The sequence below is a fragment of the Pleurodeles waltl genome, chromosome 12 (genome assembly GCF_031143425.1).
Source record: "Pleurodeles waltl isolate 20211129_DDA chromosome 12, aPleWal1.hap1.20221129, whole genome shotgun sequence".
In the NCBI taxonomy this organism is placed as follows: domain Eukaryota; kingdom Metazoa; phylum Chordata; class Amphibia; order Caudata; family Salamandridae; genus Pleurodeles; species Pleurodeles waltl.
This window is the reverse complement of record NC_090451.1, coordinates 186,868,610-186,883,147: the sequence shown is the minus strand read 5'-3', so window position 1 is coordinate 186,883,147 and position 14,538 is coordinate 186,868,610. Positions and strand designations below refer to the sequence as shown.

General features: G+C 44.4%; 1 protein-coding gene across 2 annotated transcripts in view; it reads left to right on the top strand.

Annotated features, from left to right (window-relative positions):
• Window positions 1-14,538, top strand: part of ATP2C2 (ATPase secretory pathway Ca2+ transporting 2) — a 311,062-nt gene that overhangs the window by 81,704 nt on the left and 214,820 nt on the right. Inside the window, exon 2 of one of the 2 annotated variants that reach the window (XM_069218250.1) lies at window positions 2,231-2,344. In XM_069218250.1, the coding sequence (XP_069074351.1) occupies window positions 2,231-2,344 (114 nt within the window). The remainder of the gene's footprint in view (window positions 1-2,230; window positions 2,345-14,538) is intronic. The other variant, XM_069218249.1, reaches the window with a different exon arrangement.

The window sequence follows — 14,538 nt, the reverse complement described above, 5'->3', positions numbered from 1 at the left end:
ATTGCAGCAGCTCCGTTCTTAAGAGGAGGGCTTTGGGAACCATCACGTTTTTATTTACAAATTAAGCACTGGATGTAATGCATAATTGATAGAGACCTTCGTCTTCCAATTTAAAGTGGATCATCTGTAGCATCTGGATAAATTAAAGGGCTTGTACTTAAAATATTGGCATCTGTGCTTGCAGTCTGTCTTTAGGGTACTAATATATAACATTTGCAATGTAGTTGCCTTTTGCTTGTGTATGAAGGACTGCAGCATGTGAGAGGTTAATACAATAATTATAATGTGACTGTTTCACATGGGAGCTCTTTTGTACAAGAAAGCAATTCTGTTTTCAGCCTGAAAAAGATGTCCTTCAATGATGAATGAGCTATGCCAATAGTTCTAGGACTTGTCAGACAAACTTAAAGAAAACAAATCACTCCCTCAATACTGAAAAAGAAGCCTCTTTTTTTCAATTGCGTTTCGAGCAGAGGATTCCAAAAAGGTCACACAACAGCTCCTTCTAGCGGTCCATTATAATATCCATGTAAGGTGTTAACGTATTGTGTTGGCTGGCCACTGATCCAGAAAAAGTATATTCTATAGCTAAAGGGGTTCTGAGTGACACATTAAATCACAAGAGCAAATCTTAACACAGCTTAGAGTGCAACTGAACTATACTTTGTACATCGAGAGAGATAGTCCAGAATTTACAAGTTACCTTTTACATGAACCTATTTTTGACCCCCTTCAATTAATTTAGCCAGTGAACTTCAACATGAGGTTAAAACTCTGCTGTTGTCTATCACAAATTGGCCCTTGTGTTTTTTGCATTGTAGTGTTAGGATGTGTGTGATTTGGAGCACATTCTCCCTCGCTTGTGGTTAGACCAACAAGGTTCAAGTGGTATATACCACCAGTCTCTCCTTACGTAGCTTCGCCCATGGACTCATTTTCACTGAAAATGTAAGAGCTCTGTTAATGGATAAGGTGTGAAGCGACAGACACATTTTTGGCAGATGTTCATGACACATTGTTTCTTTTGCCCACATCTCCCCATCCACCCTCCACCTGGTGAGATTTACAACTGACCTGAGACCACCAACAGCCCCCAATGGGAGCACTCCCCTTCAGTGCTTCTTGTCTCCTAGGTCCCCAGCTATAGGTTACACTAAGTCATCAGTAGAGTAGTAGCTTGCCGCTGCCGGCCTGCGTAAAGATGGCAAAGGTGGTGACTGATTGATTGTCTTCTACAGCCAACATCAGCAGAGAAGGACATTCACCGGTGTTCACTGGTGTAAAATCAGAGCATTTCAGACTAACATGTGCAATCTTTCCTGATCCAAGGGAGAATCTATGGCATGGTAAGAAACTGTGTGAATGAGGAGTATGCATGTAGCTTTCCAAAGAATTGTTATTATGAAGTCTGACCTGTACTGATTTCTGTGCAGAAGAAACAAAATGTCAGATTGATTTGGGAATGAACAATAATTCCACAAAATGATCATAATTCGGCATGCTACAAAGTACAAGATAAAAATATTTTTTTTTTCAAAGGGCAATGAGTAATTTAAAATAATCCGCTAATTAGATCAGTGTTCGAGTTAAATTACAAGAAGCTTATAGTTTTACATTGCACGTCTTACAGTGTCATTCAGTTAGAAATACGTTTGTTCTTTCTCTTATGGCATTCCTAAATTTCTGTTGTAACTGGAATTAGGTGCTATCTGTCCTTTCAAATCTATCTCTAGTTATTTGTGCCTATCTAAAAAGCGTGCATATTATTATTTTGTTAATGTCTATTTGTCTGCCATATTACCTTTTTTTTAAATAGTGGGTAACTTCCATATATTATAGTCAACTAAATGATCGACTATAAGGTTAAATGGCTGTCGTCCTTGGTTAACCTTGTATAAATCATGGTTGTCGATGAACATAAAAACAAAGTCTTATCAATTTTAAAATCTAGGATATGGTAAAGAGCAATGCAAATGTATGGTGAGGAGTAATGAATAAAGCTGTCTTATCTCTTGACATTAGAAATAGTGAAGATTAGTGGGTTTTGAGCAGCTCAGACTGCGCTTGGTGGATTTGAGCCGCCTTCACAGCTGAAGTAAAAAGAGCTTCTTGGATCCTGAAGGGAGAGGGCGTATGAAGAGAAATGTTTGTCAGCTTCAGCCCTGTCATGGTCTATGCTGGATATATATCATCTGCTGTGATGGTAATGATCCTCTTCTTGAACATCCAGCAGGTCGAGGAAGAATGTGAATTGAAAACGGTGAATCAGGATAAAGGAGTCGTCGCACTTTCTGCCAAGGAAGCCTGTATGCAGACAAAGGAAGAGCTGGCAAAATATTTACAAGTAAGAACAAAGCTGTTAATTGTGGAAGTAGGATGTCTTTTAGTGCATTTGATCTCTGAGACCACAGTCCATTGATGCTTGAAGCAGAACTGAAATGCTGCCTTTTTCACAGTGAAGAATAAGTTGGCTTTCCACTGTTAATTATAACCTTGAATACCAGGAGAAGTTTGGCTATGCTTGGGACTAAACCTCTGAAACCCATCCAAGGCTGAGATGCCACTGCATACTAATGAACTTCGGGCTGCCAGATATATAAGCAACGTGTGAATAGGGTGCAAACAGCCAGCTAGCTAATTGCACCAAGAACCCAACTCAACCGAAATTGGGAAACCTGTTGTTCTTGTACAACCCCTTCTGAGCAAAGGTGCACTATGATTGAAATGCTGCCTTGGGTGGGTTTCTCACGACCTCTTAAGTATTTTATCATCATTGTGGATTGTACTGAGGCAAGCTGTGCTGCTTCGGTAGTGCAGGATGGAGATTGTGATGCTTCAGGTGATGGCTATTGACTATGAAGTCTCATTTAGGAAGGTAGTGTTTTAATTTGCATACAAGAGTAAACTTGAATAGATCTGTGTGTATTCCTGGCAATAATGGCTTTAGATAAGAAGTCACTACTGGTGGTTTTGAGCTCATAAAGCATTAGAAGTAGAATTTTATGTCAGAAAGTTAGTCCTAGATTTGTGCTTGCTTGGTGCTATTGGCAAATATGATATTTCCAGGCTTTATCGGAATCTGCTTGAAAACTCAGGTCACTCAATGCTGGGATGAAGGCAAGATGGTGTTTAAGACAACAGATGTTGTTGGATAAGGAGGCTCTAAAAAAGAAGTGTACTACTAGAGTATAGGTTTATTTGCGTTCTCTGTTAAACAAGGAAAACCTCCCAAGAGGCTCCATGTACAAGATGAAGGTCATGAACAAATGGTTGATCATTAAGGTTTTCCCCAAGTCACTGAAAGTTGTTTGGAAATTAGAAGAGCCCATCTGGATATTTAATCAAATTTTTAATTGGATAAGCGTGGTGAAAACCTAGATCCCATGGATGTTGGATGATTATTATGGGCAGAGCTTGATGACTGGCAGAATAAAAGACCAGGGCCAGGAAGCAGGGTTCATTATAAAGTGCTACACTTTGTTCACTAATTTGCTGGCCTCTACCGTGAGCTAAGTTTAAGTCTGAAACTTGACTAGTATTTGTTGTAGTGTAGCAAGCATATTATATTGATTTTTTTTAAAACAAACTTACAATTGGATGGCATTGTATTCCTCATTTGGCTTCTTGAGGAAAAGTAGGGCTGTGATTGGTTGGGTACTGGAGAGGGCATATGTCCGGACTTGGTTTCTTCATTAGCTTTTGAATATGTAATGTTATGATTATGACATGGAAACTGTCCTGAACAAGGGAGGCATTTGAGATGTATAGGAGGGCTGCGAAATCATGATTTCATTATGATATGCAGGCCAAAGTTCTCCTCGGATGTGGGTGATTTGAGGATAAGGAGGATGTCAAAGTCTCTGTTTGAAAGTACAGGGAGTGCAGAATTATTAGGCAAGTAGTATTTTTGAGGATTAATTTTATTATTGAACAACAACCATGTTCTCAATGAACCCAAAAAACTCATTAATATCAAAGCTGAATATTTTTGGAAGTAGTTTGTAGTTTGTTTTTATTTTTAGCTATGTTAGGGGGATATCTGTGTGTGCAGGTGACTATTACTGTGCATAATTATTCGGCATCTTAACAAAAAAAAATATATACCCATTTCAATTATTTATTATTACCAGTGAAACCAATATAACATCTCAACATTCACAAATATACATTTCTGACATACAAAAACAAATCAGTGACCAATATAGCCACCTTTCTTTGCAAGGACACTCAAAAGCCTGCCATCCATGGATTCTGTCAGTGTTTTGATCTGTTCACCATCAACATTGCGTGCAGCAGCAACCACAGCCTCCCAGACACTGTTCAGAGAGGTGTACTGTTTTCCCTCCTTGTAAATCTCACATTTGATGATGGACCACAGGTTCTCAATGGGGTTCAGATCAGGTGAACAAGGAGGCCATGTCATTAGATTTCCTTCTTTTATACCCTTTCTTGCCAGCCACGCTGTGGAGTACTTGGACGCGTGTGATGGAGCATTGTCCTGCATGAAAATCATGTTTTTCTTGAAGGATGCAGACTTCTTCCTGTACCACTGCTTGAAGAAGGTGTCTTCCAGGAACTGGCAGTAGGACTGGGAGTTGAGCTTGACTCCATCCTCAACCCGAAAAGGCCCCACAAGCTCATCTTTGATGATACCAGCCCAAACCAGTTCTCCACCTCCACCTTGCTGGCGTCTGAGTCGGACTGGAGCTCTCTGCCCTTTACCAATCCAGCCACGGGCCCATCCATCTGGCCCATCAAGACTCACTCTCATTTCATCAGTCCATAAAACCTTAGAAAAATCAGTCTTGAGATATTTCTTGGCCCAGTCATGACGTTTCAGCTCGTGTGTCTTGTTCAGTGGTGGTCGTCTTTCAGCCTTTCTTACCTTGGCCATGTCTCTGAGTATTGCACACCTTGTGCTTTTGGGCACTCCAGTGATGTTGCAGCTCTGAAATATGGCCAAACTGGTGGCAAGTGGCATCGTGGCAGCTGCACGCTTGACTTTTCTCAGTTCATGGGCAGTTATTTTGCACCTTGGTTTTTCCACACGCTTCTTGCGACCCTGTTGACTATTTTGAATGAAACGCTTGATTGTTCGATGATCACGCTTCAGAAGCTTTGCAATTTTAAGAGTGCTGCATCCCTCTGCAAGATATCTCACTATTTTTGACTTTTCTGAGCCTGTCAAGTCCTTCTTTTGACCCATTTTGCCAAAGGAAAGGAAGTTGCCTAATAATTATGCACACCTGATATAGGGTGTTGATGTCATTAGACCACACCCCTTCTCATTACAGAGATGCACATCACCTAATATGCTTAATTGGTAGTAGGCTTTCGAGCCTATACAGCTTGGAGTAAGACAACATGCATAAAGAGGATGATGTGGTCAAAATACTCATTTGCCTAATAATTCTGCACTCCCTGTATGCATAAGGTAGTCCATTTTCTCTGTTAGGTACATGAAATGGTTGTGACATGCTTGATGCAGACAAAATCGTGCATGATCTTTTCTATTTTTTATGAGAATTGGGTGATTTCCTTAAGCATGTTTGAAAAAAGTATGTTGGCTGATGGTCCGGATGCAAGTGGACATAAGTGAGGTGGCTTTGAAGAAAGCTCTACTTCTGCTGGGGACTTCTACAATGATTGATTTGTAGCAGGCAACTTTGGTTGAGGACGAGAGAGTTGTGGTTTGTGAGGTCATTCTGTGATTGCTTTTGCAACAGTTTATTTTCCTTGTTGCCAGGGGTTTACTGCTCTAATCTGTTTTTTGGGTCAACAACTTTGTGTGTGTGTGCGTGTGTGTGTGTATGGGGCAGACGAAGGAGTTATGTAGTGTAACACAGTTTCATGAGGGCATTAGTGACCACATTAGCTTTAATATTCAAGCACAGGAAGGTGTTGTAAGTTGTGGAACGGGTCCTGGTTGGCTTGTCAAGAATGTCCTTAAAGGAGTGCTGCTTGCTTGGTTTGCATTTACCGTGCTTGGTAGACGGTCTGTGATTGGTGAGGATCAGAATAGTGGCCCCTGTAGTCCTGTATAGTGGTATTTGATGATACAATTGTGAAGGCCAGCTCAAAAGTGCTGCCTTTGGGTGTGAGCTAGTTAAGATTTTATAATTTTGTTATCAAAGAGGTCAAAAACGCTCTTTGGTTATGTTTTGATGTAAACGTCTCCTGAGAAGCTGAAATCCTTCTGATAGACACTGTTGTCACAGTGGCGTAACATAGGCCCCTGCAGTGCGACCCAGTCAGCACGGTATCCTGGCCTGAGAGCTCCTGATTGAGTCCGGAGGGTGTGCCCTTCATGTAGTTTGTGGGGGGGCCCCCTCAAGATTCCTTATGCTAGTGTGTTGTCATGTTCAATTAATGTGGTAGTTCTATCCATTTATGAATGTTTTACTGTTCCCAGGTGGTCTGTAGCTCAAGTTGGATGATGATCAATTAATCAATGTATTTGTAGAGCACACTACTCACCCGTAAGGGTCTCAAGGCACTGAGGGGAGGGGGGGGGGGTGCTGCTACTGCTCGAATAGCCAGGTTGTGAGGTGTTTCCTGAAGGTCAGCTGGTCTTCGGTCTGTCATAGGGGCAAAGGAAGGGTGTTCAATGTCTTGGCAGCGAGGTGGGAGAAGGATCTGCCTCCGGTGGTCATTCTTCGGATGTGGGGGACAGTGGCGAGCGCGAGGTTGGTTGAGCGGTGTTGGCGTGCAGGGTATAGAAGGTGAGTCGTCTGTTGAGTTAGGCTGGACCGGTGTTGTGGAGTGCCTTGTGTGCGTGGGTGAGGAGCTTGAAGGTTATCCTTTTGTTGACGGGGAGCCAGTGTAGATCTCTCAGATGGGGAGTGATATGGCTGTGGTGGGGGGCATCGAGGATCAGGCACGTGGAGGCGTTTTGTATGCGTTGCAGTCGTTTGAGGAGTTTGACCGGGGCTCCTGCGTAGAGGGCGTTTCTGTAGTCAAGTTTGCTGCTGACGAAGGCCTGGGTGACTGCTCTTGTATCTGTGGGGATACATCTGTAGATCTTGCGGAGCATGCGGAGGGTGTTGAAGCAGGATGAGGAGAACGCGCTGACTTGCTTGGTCATGGAGAGTGTTGAGTCGAGGATGATGCCCAGGTTGCGTGCGTGGTCGGTGGGTGTCTGGGCTGCTCCCAGAGCGGTCGGCCACAAGGAGTCATCCCAGGCTGTGGGGTTGGCACCGAGGATGAGGACCTCCATCTTATCTGAGTTCATCTTCAGTTTGCTGTTCTTCATCAATTCGGCGACGGCCTTCATTCCTTCGTGGAGGTTGGATTTGGCGGTGAGGGGGTCCTTGGTGAGGAAGAGGATCAGTTGGGTGTCGTCGGTGTAGGAGATGATTTGAGGTTGTGCAGCCAGGCGACGTGGGCGAGCGGGGCCATGTAGACGTTGAACAGCATAGGGCTGAGGGATGATCCCTGGGGGATGCCGCAGATGATCTTGGAGGCTTCGGATCGGAAAGGGGGGAGGCGGACGCTCTGGGTTCTGCCGGAGAGGAAGGAGGTGGTCCTCTCCAGAGCTTTGTCCCGGATCCCTGCGTTGTTGAGGCGTGTGCGTAGGGTGCAGTGGCAGACAGTGTCGAAGGTGGCAGAGCGGTCCAGGAGGATGAGGGCAGCGGTTTTGCCATTGTCGAGCATGGCCCTAATGTCGTCGGTGGCGACGATGAGGGCAGTTTCGGTGCTGTGATTGCTGCGGAACCCTGACTGGGATGGGTCCAGGATGTTGTTTTCTTTAAGGTAGTGGGTCAGTTGTCTGTTGACGATCTTCTCGATGACCTTGGCCGGGAATGAGAGCAGGGAGATGGGGAGGGAATTCTTGAGGTCTCTCGGGTCCGCCATGAGGTTCTTGAGTAGAGGATTGATCTCAGCATGCTTCCAGCTCTCGGAGTAGGTCGCGGTCTCAAAGGAGATGTTGATGACTTTGCGGAGGTGGGGTGCTATGGTGGCGCTTGCTTTGTTAAAGATGTGGTGTGGACATGGGTCTGACGGAGATCCAGAGTGGATAGTGCTCATGGTTTTGATTGTGTCACCTTAGTTCACGTTGGCCCAGACGAGCAGGGGGTTGTAGTTGAGGGTGGGAGGGGAGACTGAGGAGTTGGTGGTTGGCGGGGTGGTCTGGCTGTTGAAGCTATCGTGGATTTCTGTGATCTTGTGGTGGAAGAAGGTGTCGAGGGAGTTGCACAGGTCTTGTGATGGTGGGATGTCGTTTGTGCTGGAGCTGGGGTTGGAGAGTTCCTTCACGATGTTGTAGAGCTCCTTGCTGTTGTGTGCGTTGTTGTCAAGGCGGTCTTTGAAGGATGTTTTCTTGGCAGATCTGATGAGGTGATGGTGTTTGCGGATGGCGTCTTGAAGGCAGCATGGTTGTCCGGTGTCTGGTCGAGGAGCCACTTTTCTCTCCAGTTTCCGGCAGGTTTGCTTGGAGGCTCGAAGGTCTGAGGTGAACCAGCTGGCTCTCTTGTTGGTGCCTCTGTTGGGGGGTTTATTGAGCGGGGTGATAGTGTTGGTGCAGTCGTTGATCAGTGCCAGAGGTTGCAGGCTGCGAGGTCGGAATTGGTGGGTTCAGTGGGTGGTTTTCGGGCGAGGCTGGTGTTCAGCTGGTCTTGGCTGACTTTGCTCCAGTTGCGGCCGGGGATCTGATGGGTGCGGTGGTGCACGGTGGGTTTACGGAAGGTGAAGTGGATTCAGCAGTGGTCGGTCAATGGGAGTTCGGTGGTGTGGCTGAAGGTGACGTGGGGGCTAGCGGAGAAGACGGGGTCCAGCGTGTGGCCGGCGGAGTGTATTGGAGTAGTGACGAGTTGTCTGAGTCCTAGGGTGGCGAGGTTGTCAATTAGGGTGGTGGAGTTGGGGTCGTTATTATTCTCTAGGTGAAAGTTCAGGTCGCTGAGGAGGATGTAGTCGGCGGAGGCTAGGGCATGCCTGCTGACGAGGTCGGCGATGGAGTCGCAGAACTGAGTCTGTAGATGAGAGTTCCTCTGAGGGTGGTGTTGGGGTTGGTGTGAATCTGGAAGTGCAGGTGTTCGGCAGTGCTGAGGGTGTCGTCAGTGCAGGTCGTGACCCTGATGGTGTTCTTGTGGACGATGGCGATCCCGCCTCTGACTCCGTTGGTGCGATCCCTGCGGGTGATCTTGTAGCCATCCGGAATGGCTATGGCGATGTCTGGGGCAAAGGAGGCATTCATCCAGGCTTCCATCAGGAAGGCGACGTCAAGGGTGGAGGTGTCTAGTAGGTCCCAGAGTTCGGCGGCGTGTTTGCGTGTGGAACGGGTGTTTAGCAGATGCATTGGAAGTAGTTGCGGTCTGTCTCTGCGGGTGGTTTGGCGATTTGGAGGCTGGAGAAGCTTCAGTTCCGGCAAGTGAAGTGTCCCTGGGTGTGCTTAGGGGAGGCCAGGAAGCAGACGTGGGCTGGTCCGGTGTTGAGTGCGAGGAGGGTGCTAGCGGTGTAGTGGCGTTGGTTAACATGCCGGTCTTGGGGAGCAGGGGTCCTGGCGATGGGCGCAGATGGACACGCAGTGGCTGCCATATAAGGGGAGGTGGGAGGGAGGGGCAGCTAGGAGGTGGGAGCAGGTAGGCAAATGGGTGAGTGGGGGGTGGGGCTGCAGGGACGCAGCAGCAGGAAAAAGGGATCGAGGAAGAGGGAGAGGGGTGGGACCGCAGGGACGCAGCGGCAGGATATTGACAAAAATAAAGTTAGGAAGCCTGTAAATTGAGGAGGAAGCCTGGAGCAGCGGCAACCGCCACAAGGTGCAGGGGAGCGACCTGCCTGAAAGCAGGGTCAAGGGTCGCTCCCTTCACCACTGATCGTCTAACTATTGCTGAGATGTAAATGGTGGTTGAGCAAGAGTTTAGGGTTCAGTGGCTGGAGAATGTTCAGCCAGTAAAACTTGTGAATGATCAAGAAATCTCCTTCTATTTTTGTTTGTACAGTTTTTGTTTTGTACACTAGATTGTGGCAGTGAACATGTCTGTGTGTGTGTGTAGAGAGATGATTATGGCTTGTCTCTGTGATGACCATTGTATTTCTTGTAGGTCGTCATAAGTAATGGGATTTTCCATGTGTGATGTGGCGGTCTTTTTAGTGAGAGTTAATGTGTACGTGGCACAGTGTGTGCTCGGAGAGTGGGCTGTAATTAAGTGAAATGCTGAGGAGGTTGCTGCTATTCAAGTTACAAGTGCGGTATGTAGGTGTGTGTGTGTGTGTGTGTGCACATAGGTGTTTGTTATCTTACACTTGATTTATTTATACAATTTTGGATTGCATGTTTGCCTTTCTTACACTAATCATATATTTTTATTTTATTATTATCATTTCACTTAATTTTGTACTTGTTTTTGCTGTTTGCAGGTTACGGTGGGCATTGATCTTCATGTGTTAGTATTCGTTTGTACCACACACATTCTAATTATTTTGGGTTAGATTACACATTTTTTCACTTTTGAATACACAAACGGAAACAAAAAACATTGATGATGGTCTTGTGAAGGGGCCTCTCCAGTAGTATGTCATGTGAGTTCTGACTTCCACATCTGCCTGTCACCAGTGGTGGCTTACCACTGTTAGTCAATATGACAGACTAGTGGGATGACCCACCTTGATTGCTCCAGAACTCTTCTGGAGCATCTAAACCTGATGTGTCTCGTTCGTAGGTTGTTGGTAAGGAGTACCCATGGTGCATATAAGGTTTTTTTTTGGTTTTTTTTGCAGGCTCCCCCAATTAATTACAGTTGGTAAGGAGTACCCTACGTGCATATAGTGTTTATTTGCAGGCTTCCCCAATTAATTTCAGAACCTGGTAAGATGATGGAGGCATGGATGCAAGCTCCAATTTCCACTCGGAGCATCAGATTGCTTCTGGTAAAGCGGCATCATAGTGTTTCTTGCTGCATCTGTGTTGAGAGCTAAGTAATGTCTGTGATCTTTGCTGCTTCTTTCAAGAAAGTGGGTTTGGCTAATTATATGAATAATAAATAGATTGACTTCTGTTGTTTGGACTTGCGAGATGAAGCTCTGTTTCGGTAGTAAAAGACACACATTCTATATCACAAGAACCTTCGGGTAATCCACAGCTCTTCAGAGTTGTAACCCTGTGGGAAGCAACTTATTTACGGCCCTCGCCGCATAAGCCCCGGAGCCTCACAGCTTCCCTCACTTCAGGCTGTCAGCGCTGAAGATATTGGGCTAACTTAAGCCCATAAGATATAATAGCTGCTGTTGCCAGGTGGTTGTCAGAGCGTCTGTGGTGTCCTTTCTCACATTGTGAATTGGAGTGAAAGCTAGAGGTTTGCACAGTATGTTATTTTCCAAAACAACTTTAAGAACCTAGAATTTACAAAGTAAAGTAATAGAAATAAGCCAAGGGCATGAGAAAGATAATGTTGAGATGCAGTTGTCTGGGCTTTTGCACATTCTTAGAGTGGTGCAGCTTTTAACTTACATTTGCCTGGAACTAAAAAGTGCAGAACAAATCCCACTGATATTTAGGTGCCATAGTTTTACATTAACATTACAGGTCGTGTCTTTTAAAGAAACCTTTCTTCCAATTTACCAATTCGTTATTAAGGTGGTTTTGTGAGTTCGTATATGGCGAGTAGGAGTTCAAGACGTTAAGAGCACAGGGTAGTGAATTATTGCAATAACCCGTTTTTGATGTCCACTATTGACCCTAGCTGCGTTTTAATGAGGTAGCTGTGTATGTGATTACAACCGGGCTTAGTGTCACAAAGCCTGATAGTGATTTTTTTTTGCTTGTGTACTTCATCATATATGATAGAAAAAGCAAGTCCAGACTGCAAAGGAAAATACACAACTGAATAAACTACTCTCATCTGACAACCAGAGATTTGTATAGACTAGTTCAAAACAAGCAGGTGTAGATTCCTTGAAAGCAAGCAGAATTGACATAATACCATGGTACAAAGATCTGATGTGACCTCAGGAAATAGTGTTTGATAGCAAAGGGCACAGCACTTGTACATAATTGTAATTAGACCTAACATTCTGAAGGCACAGAAGGTAACAAGCAATGACATTTCATACCAGCAAGACTGAATAATCAAAGAACACGATTAGCAAAGCAGAGGCTGAAAGCAGGTCTGAATCTTTAATTACAAAATCAATCAATCATGGGCTAAAGGGACATTTTCTATGATGAATGAGATCGGACTTCTGAAATTAAGCTAAATGTCATTCAGACCTACCCCTAACTTTGCTCTTTTCTGGACAATATAGATCTCTTCATTCCCATATAGGTGATTAAGTCTAACCTTCATCATGGTAAAAACCCTTGTTTCATAAGGGAGTTGGCTAAGTTAACTTGAACCCCAGCGTTTAGAGCAACGCTGGTGAAGGCTTTATGATTCAGACTCTGAAGCAGCCTATCTGCAGAGGAACAATGTACATAACTTCTAAATTAAAGGGGCAAAAGCAGTCTATAAATTGGCAGATCACTCCGCTGTGGCCACCGAGGTTTCCCATTAGGCCGTGCCTCAGCAATTTAGCTGCACTCTCTTAGTAAGCTACTGATTAAAGAATTGGTATCGATTTTCAACAGTCCTCTGAGCTCTGGCATCTTGTCAGACATAAGGAAGGCTGCACTGGAAAACCCTTCATTAACAAAATGCCTCCCTAAGTCCTATAGACTTGAATAATTTTAAACCAGTTTCTCTATTACTGTATTGGCCCATACCACTGAAAAAGCTAGTTTTCAGCGACCTTCGAAAATACACGTAGGATAGCAATGTCCTTAGCCCATTTCATGGAGGGTGAACCCTGAGGCTGGTCGAAGAGCTGAGCTGGCAATTGTACCTATGTAGACTGGTCGACAAGGGTGAGGTGGACCCCTTGTCCTTCTGCATCTTTGAGCATCCCTTAATACCATCGACCATGCCACCTTGTCCACCAGAGTAAGACTTGTGGGCATCTCTGTTACTGTATTAAACTTGCTGATTTCCCATTGGCCAACTTGGTAAGCCTTCTCCTTTTACATCTAAGCCCAGGTCTCTAAATTGTGGTGTACCTCAGGGTTCTTTCTTGTCCCCACTGCATTTAACATCTCTAAGCTCCCTTTTGCCTATTTTCTAAAGCAAATGAGGACAACGCACAACCTATATGCTGACAACACTCAACCATTTTTTAGTTTTCCCTGAGGAGCAGTGATGTGTCCACATTGGCCCTTAGAGTAATTTGACAACATCCATTAACGAGTCCAAGAAAAGTTATTTGGCAGTCTAATACTGGACCAATGACACTGCTCCAAACCCTCTGACGGTTTGCAACCTTAGTATTTGGAGTGATGCCAGCCTGTCCTTAAGTCAGAGATAACCAGAAGTACCAGTCCTTGTTTTATTCAACCGTAAATACTGCATTACACACTTCAATTCTAGGGCAAGAAGTTTCATGTCTCTATCATTAATGCCATAGTCCAGTCTCTGCTTGATTATTTGCTTTAGGATCGTTTTTTTTTCTTGGAAAAAGTACAAATGATCCAGAATACGGTTGCATGCGCTATTATCAATGTTCCTAAATGACAACATATATTTCTAGTTTTAAGACCACTGCATTGGATCCCAATACTAAGTCAAGTGATTTTCAAGTCTGTCATCATAGTCCACTGAGGTATGAGCCACGTTCGCCCCGATTTTATTTCGTCTAACTTCAACTGGTATATGCTTGTTTGGCCTGTGGATTCCTCCTCAGTGTCTTTTAGACTTACCATGAGTAAAACAGTGTGTTGCGGTTACCATGCTTTCTCTGTTGTTCTTGCACCAAGAATCTTCCCTCTTTGGCTTCAGGAAATTGCTTAGGTCCTTAGTGTTCAATAGTGGCAGTAGTGTTCTGTTAGCTCCTGGTTATTTAGTACCATGAAACTTTGGTAGCCTTACACTTTATAAGCTAATGTATCATAACAAATGCGCCCGGAAGGTTGTTCCAGTGCCTATTTTATATCACAGATACTTGAGCAAATATGTGAAGAGGACAACTAAGGAAACTCCATGCTCGGTCCTCAGTGACACCAAACAGCAAATAACAATGGAATTCACTCAGATGAGAAAACATTGACAATGGAGGCCTCTGCGGAATAAACAGCAAGTCCAGTAACCAAAGAGTATAACTGGAAAATACATCAGAGCCCCAAGTGACACGAGCCACGAGGATCTGTAGCTAATCTAGAAATCTGTATCTAGCGGCCTTGAAGCATTCATTATCGGCATATGCATGCGTATAATAGAGAAAAGTGCATGATATTTGTTGAAACTATTGATGATTAGTCAATTAGATAAAAGTGAAGTAGATTCCCTGTAATCCATTATCGAATTAAAGCTTCCTTATCAGATGTATATAGCAATACGATGCTGTTTTCAGTGGTTTTTTTACATAGCCATTGTGTTAATTGATTGGCTTTTATTAATTGGAAATCAACTATATTTTAAAAGTTCTTTTTAAAAAGGGTGTTCTAAACTCTTCGCCCGTTCAGAAGCAGGTCTGAACATAAGGGCAAGCAAACTGGAAGCTTTAACAAGATGTATT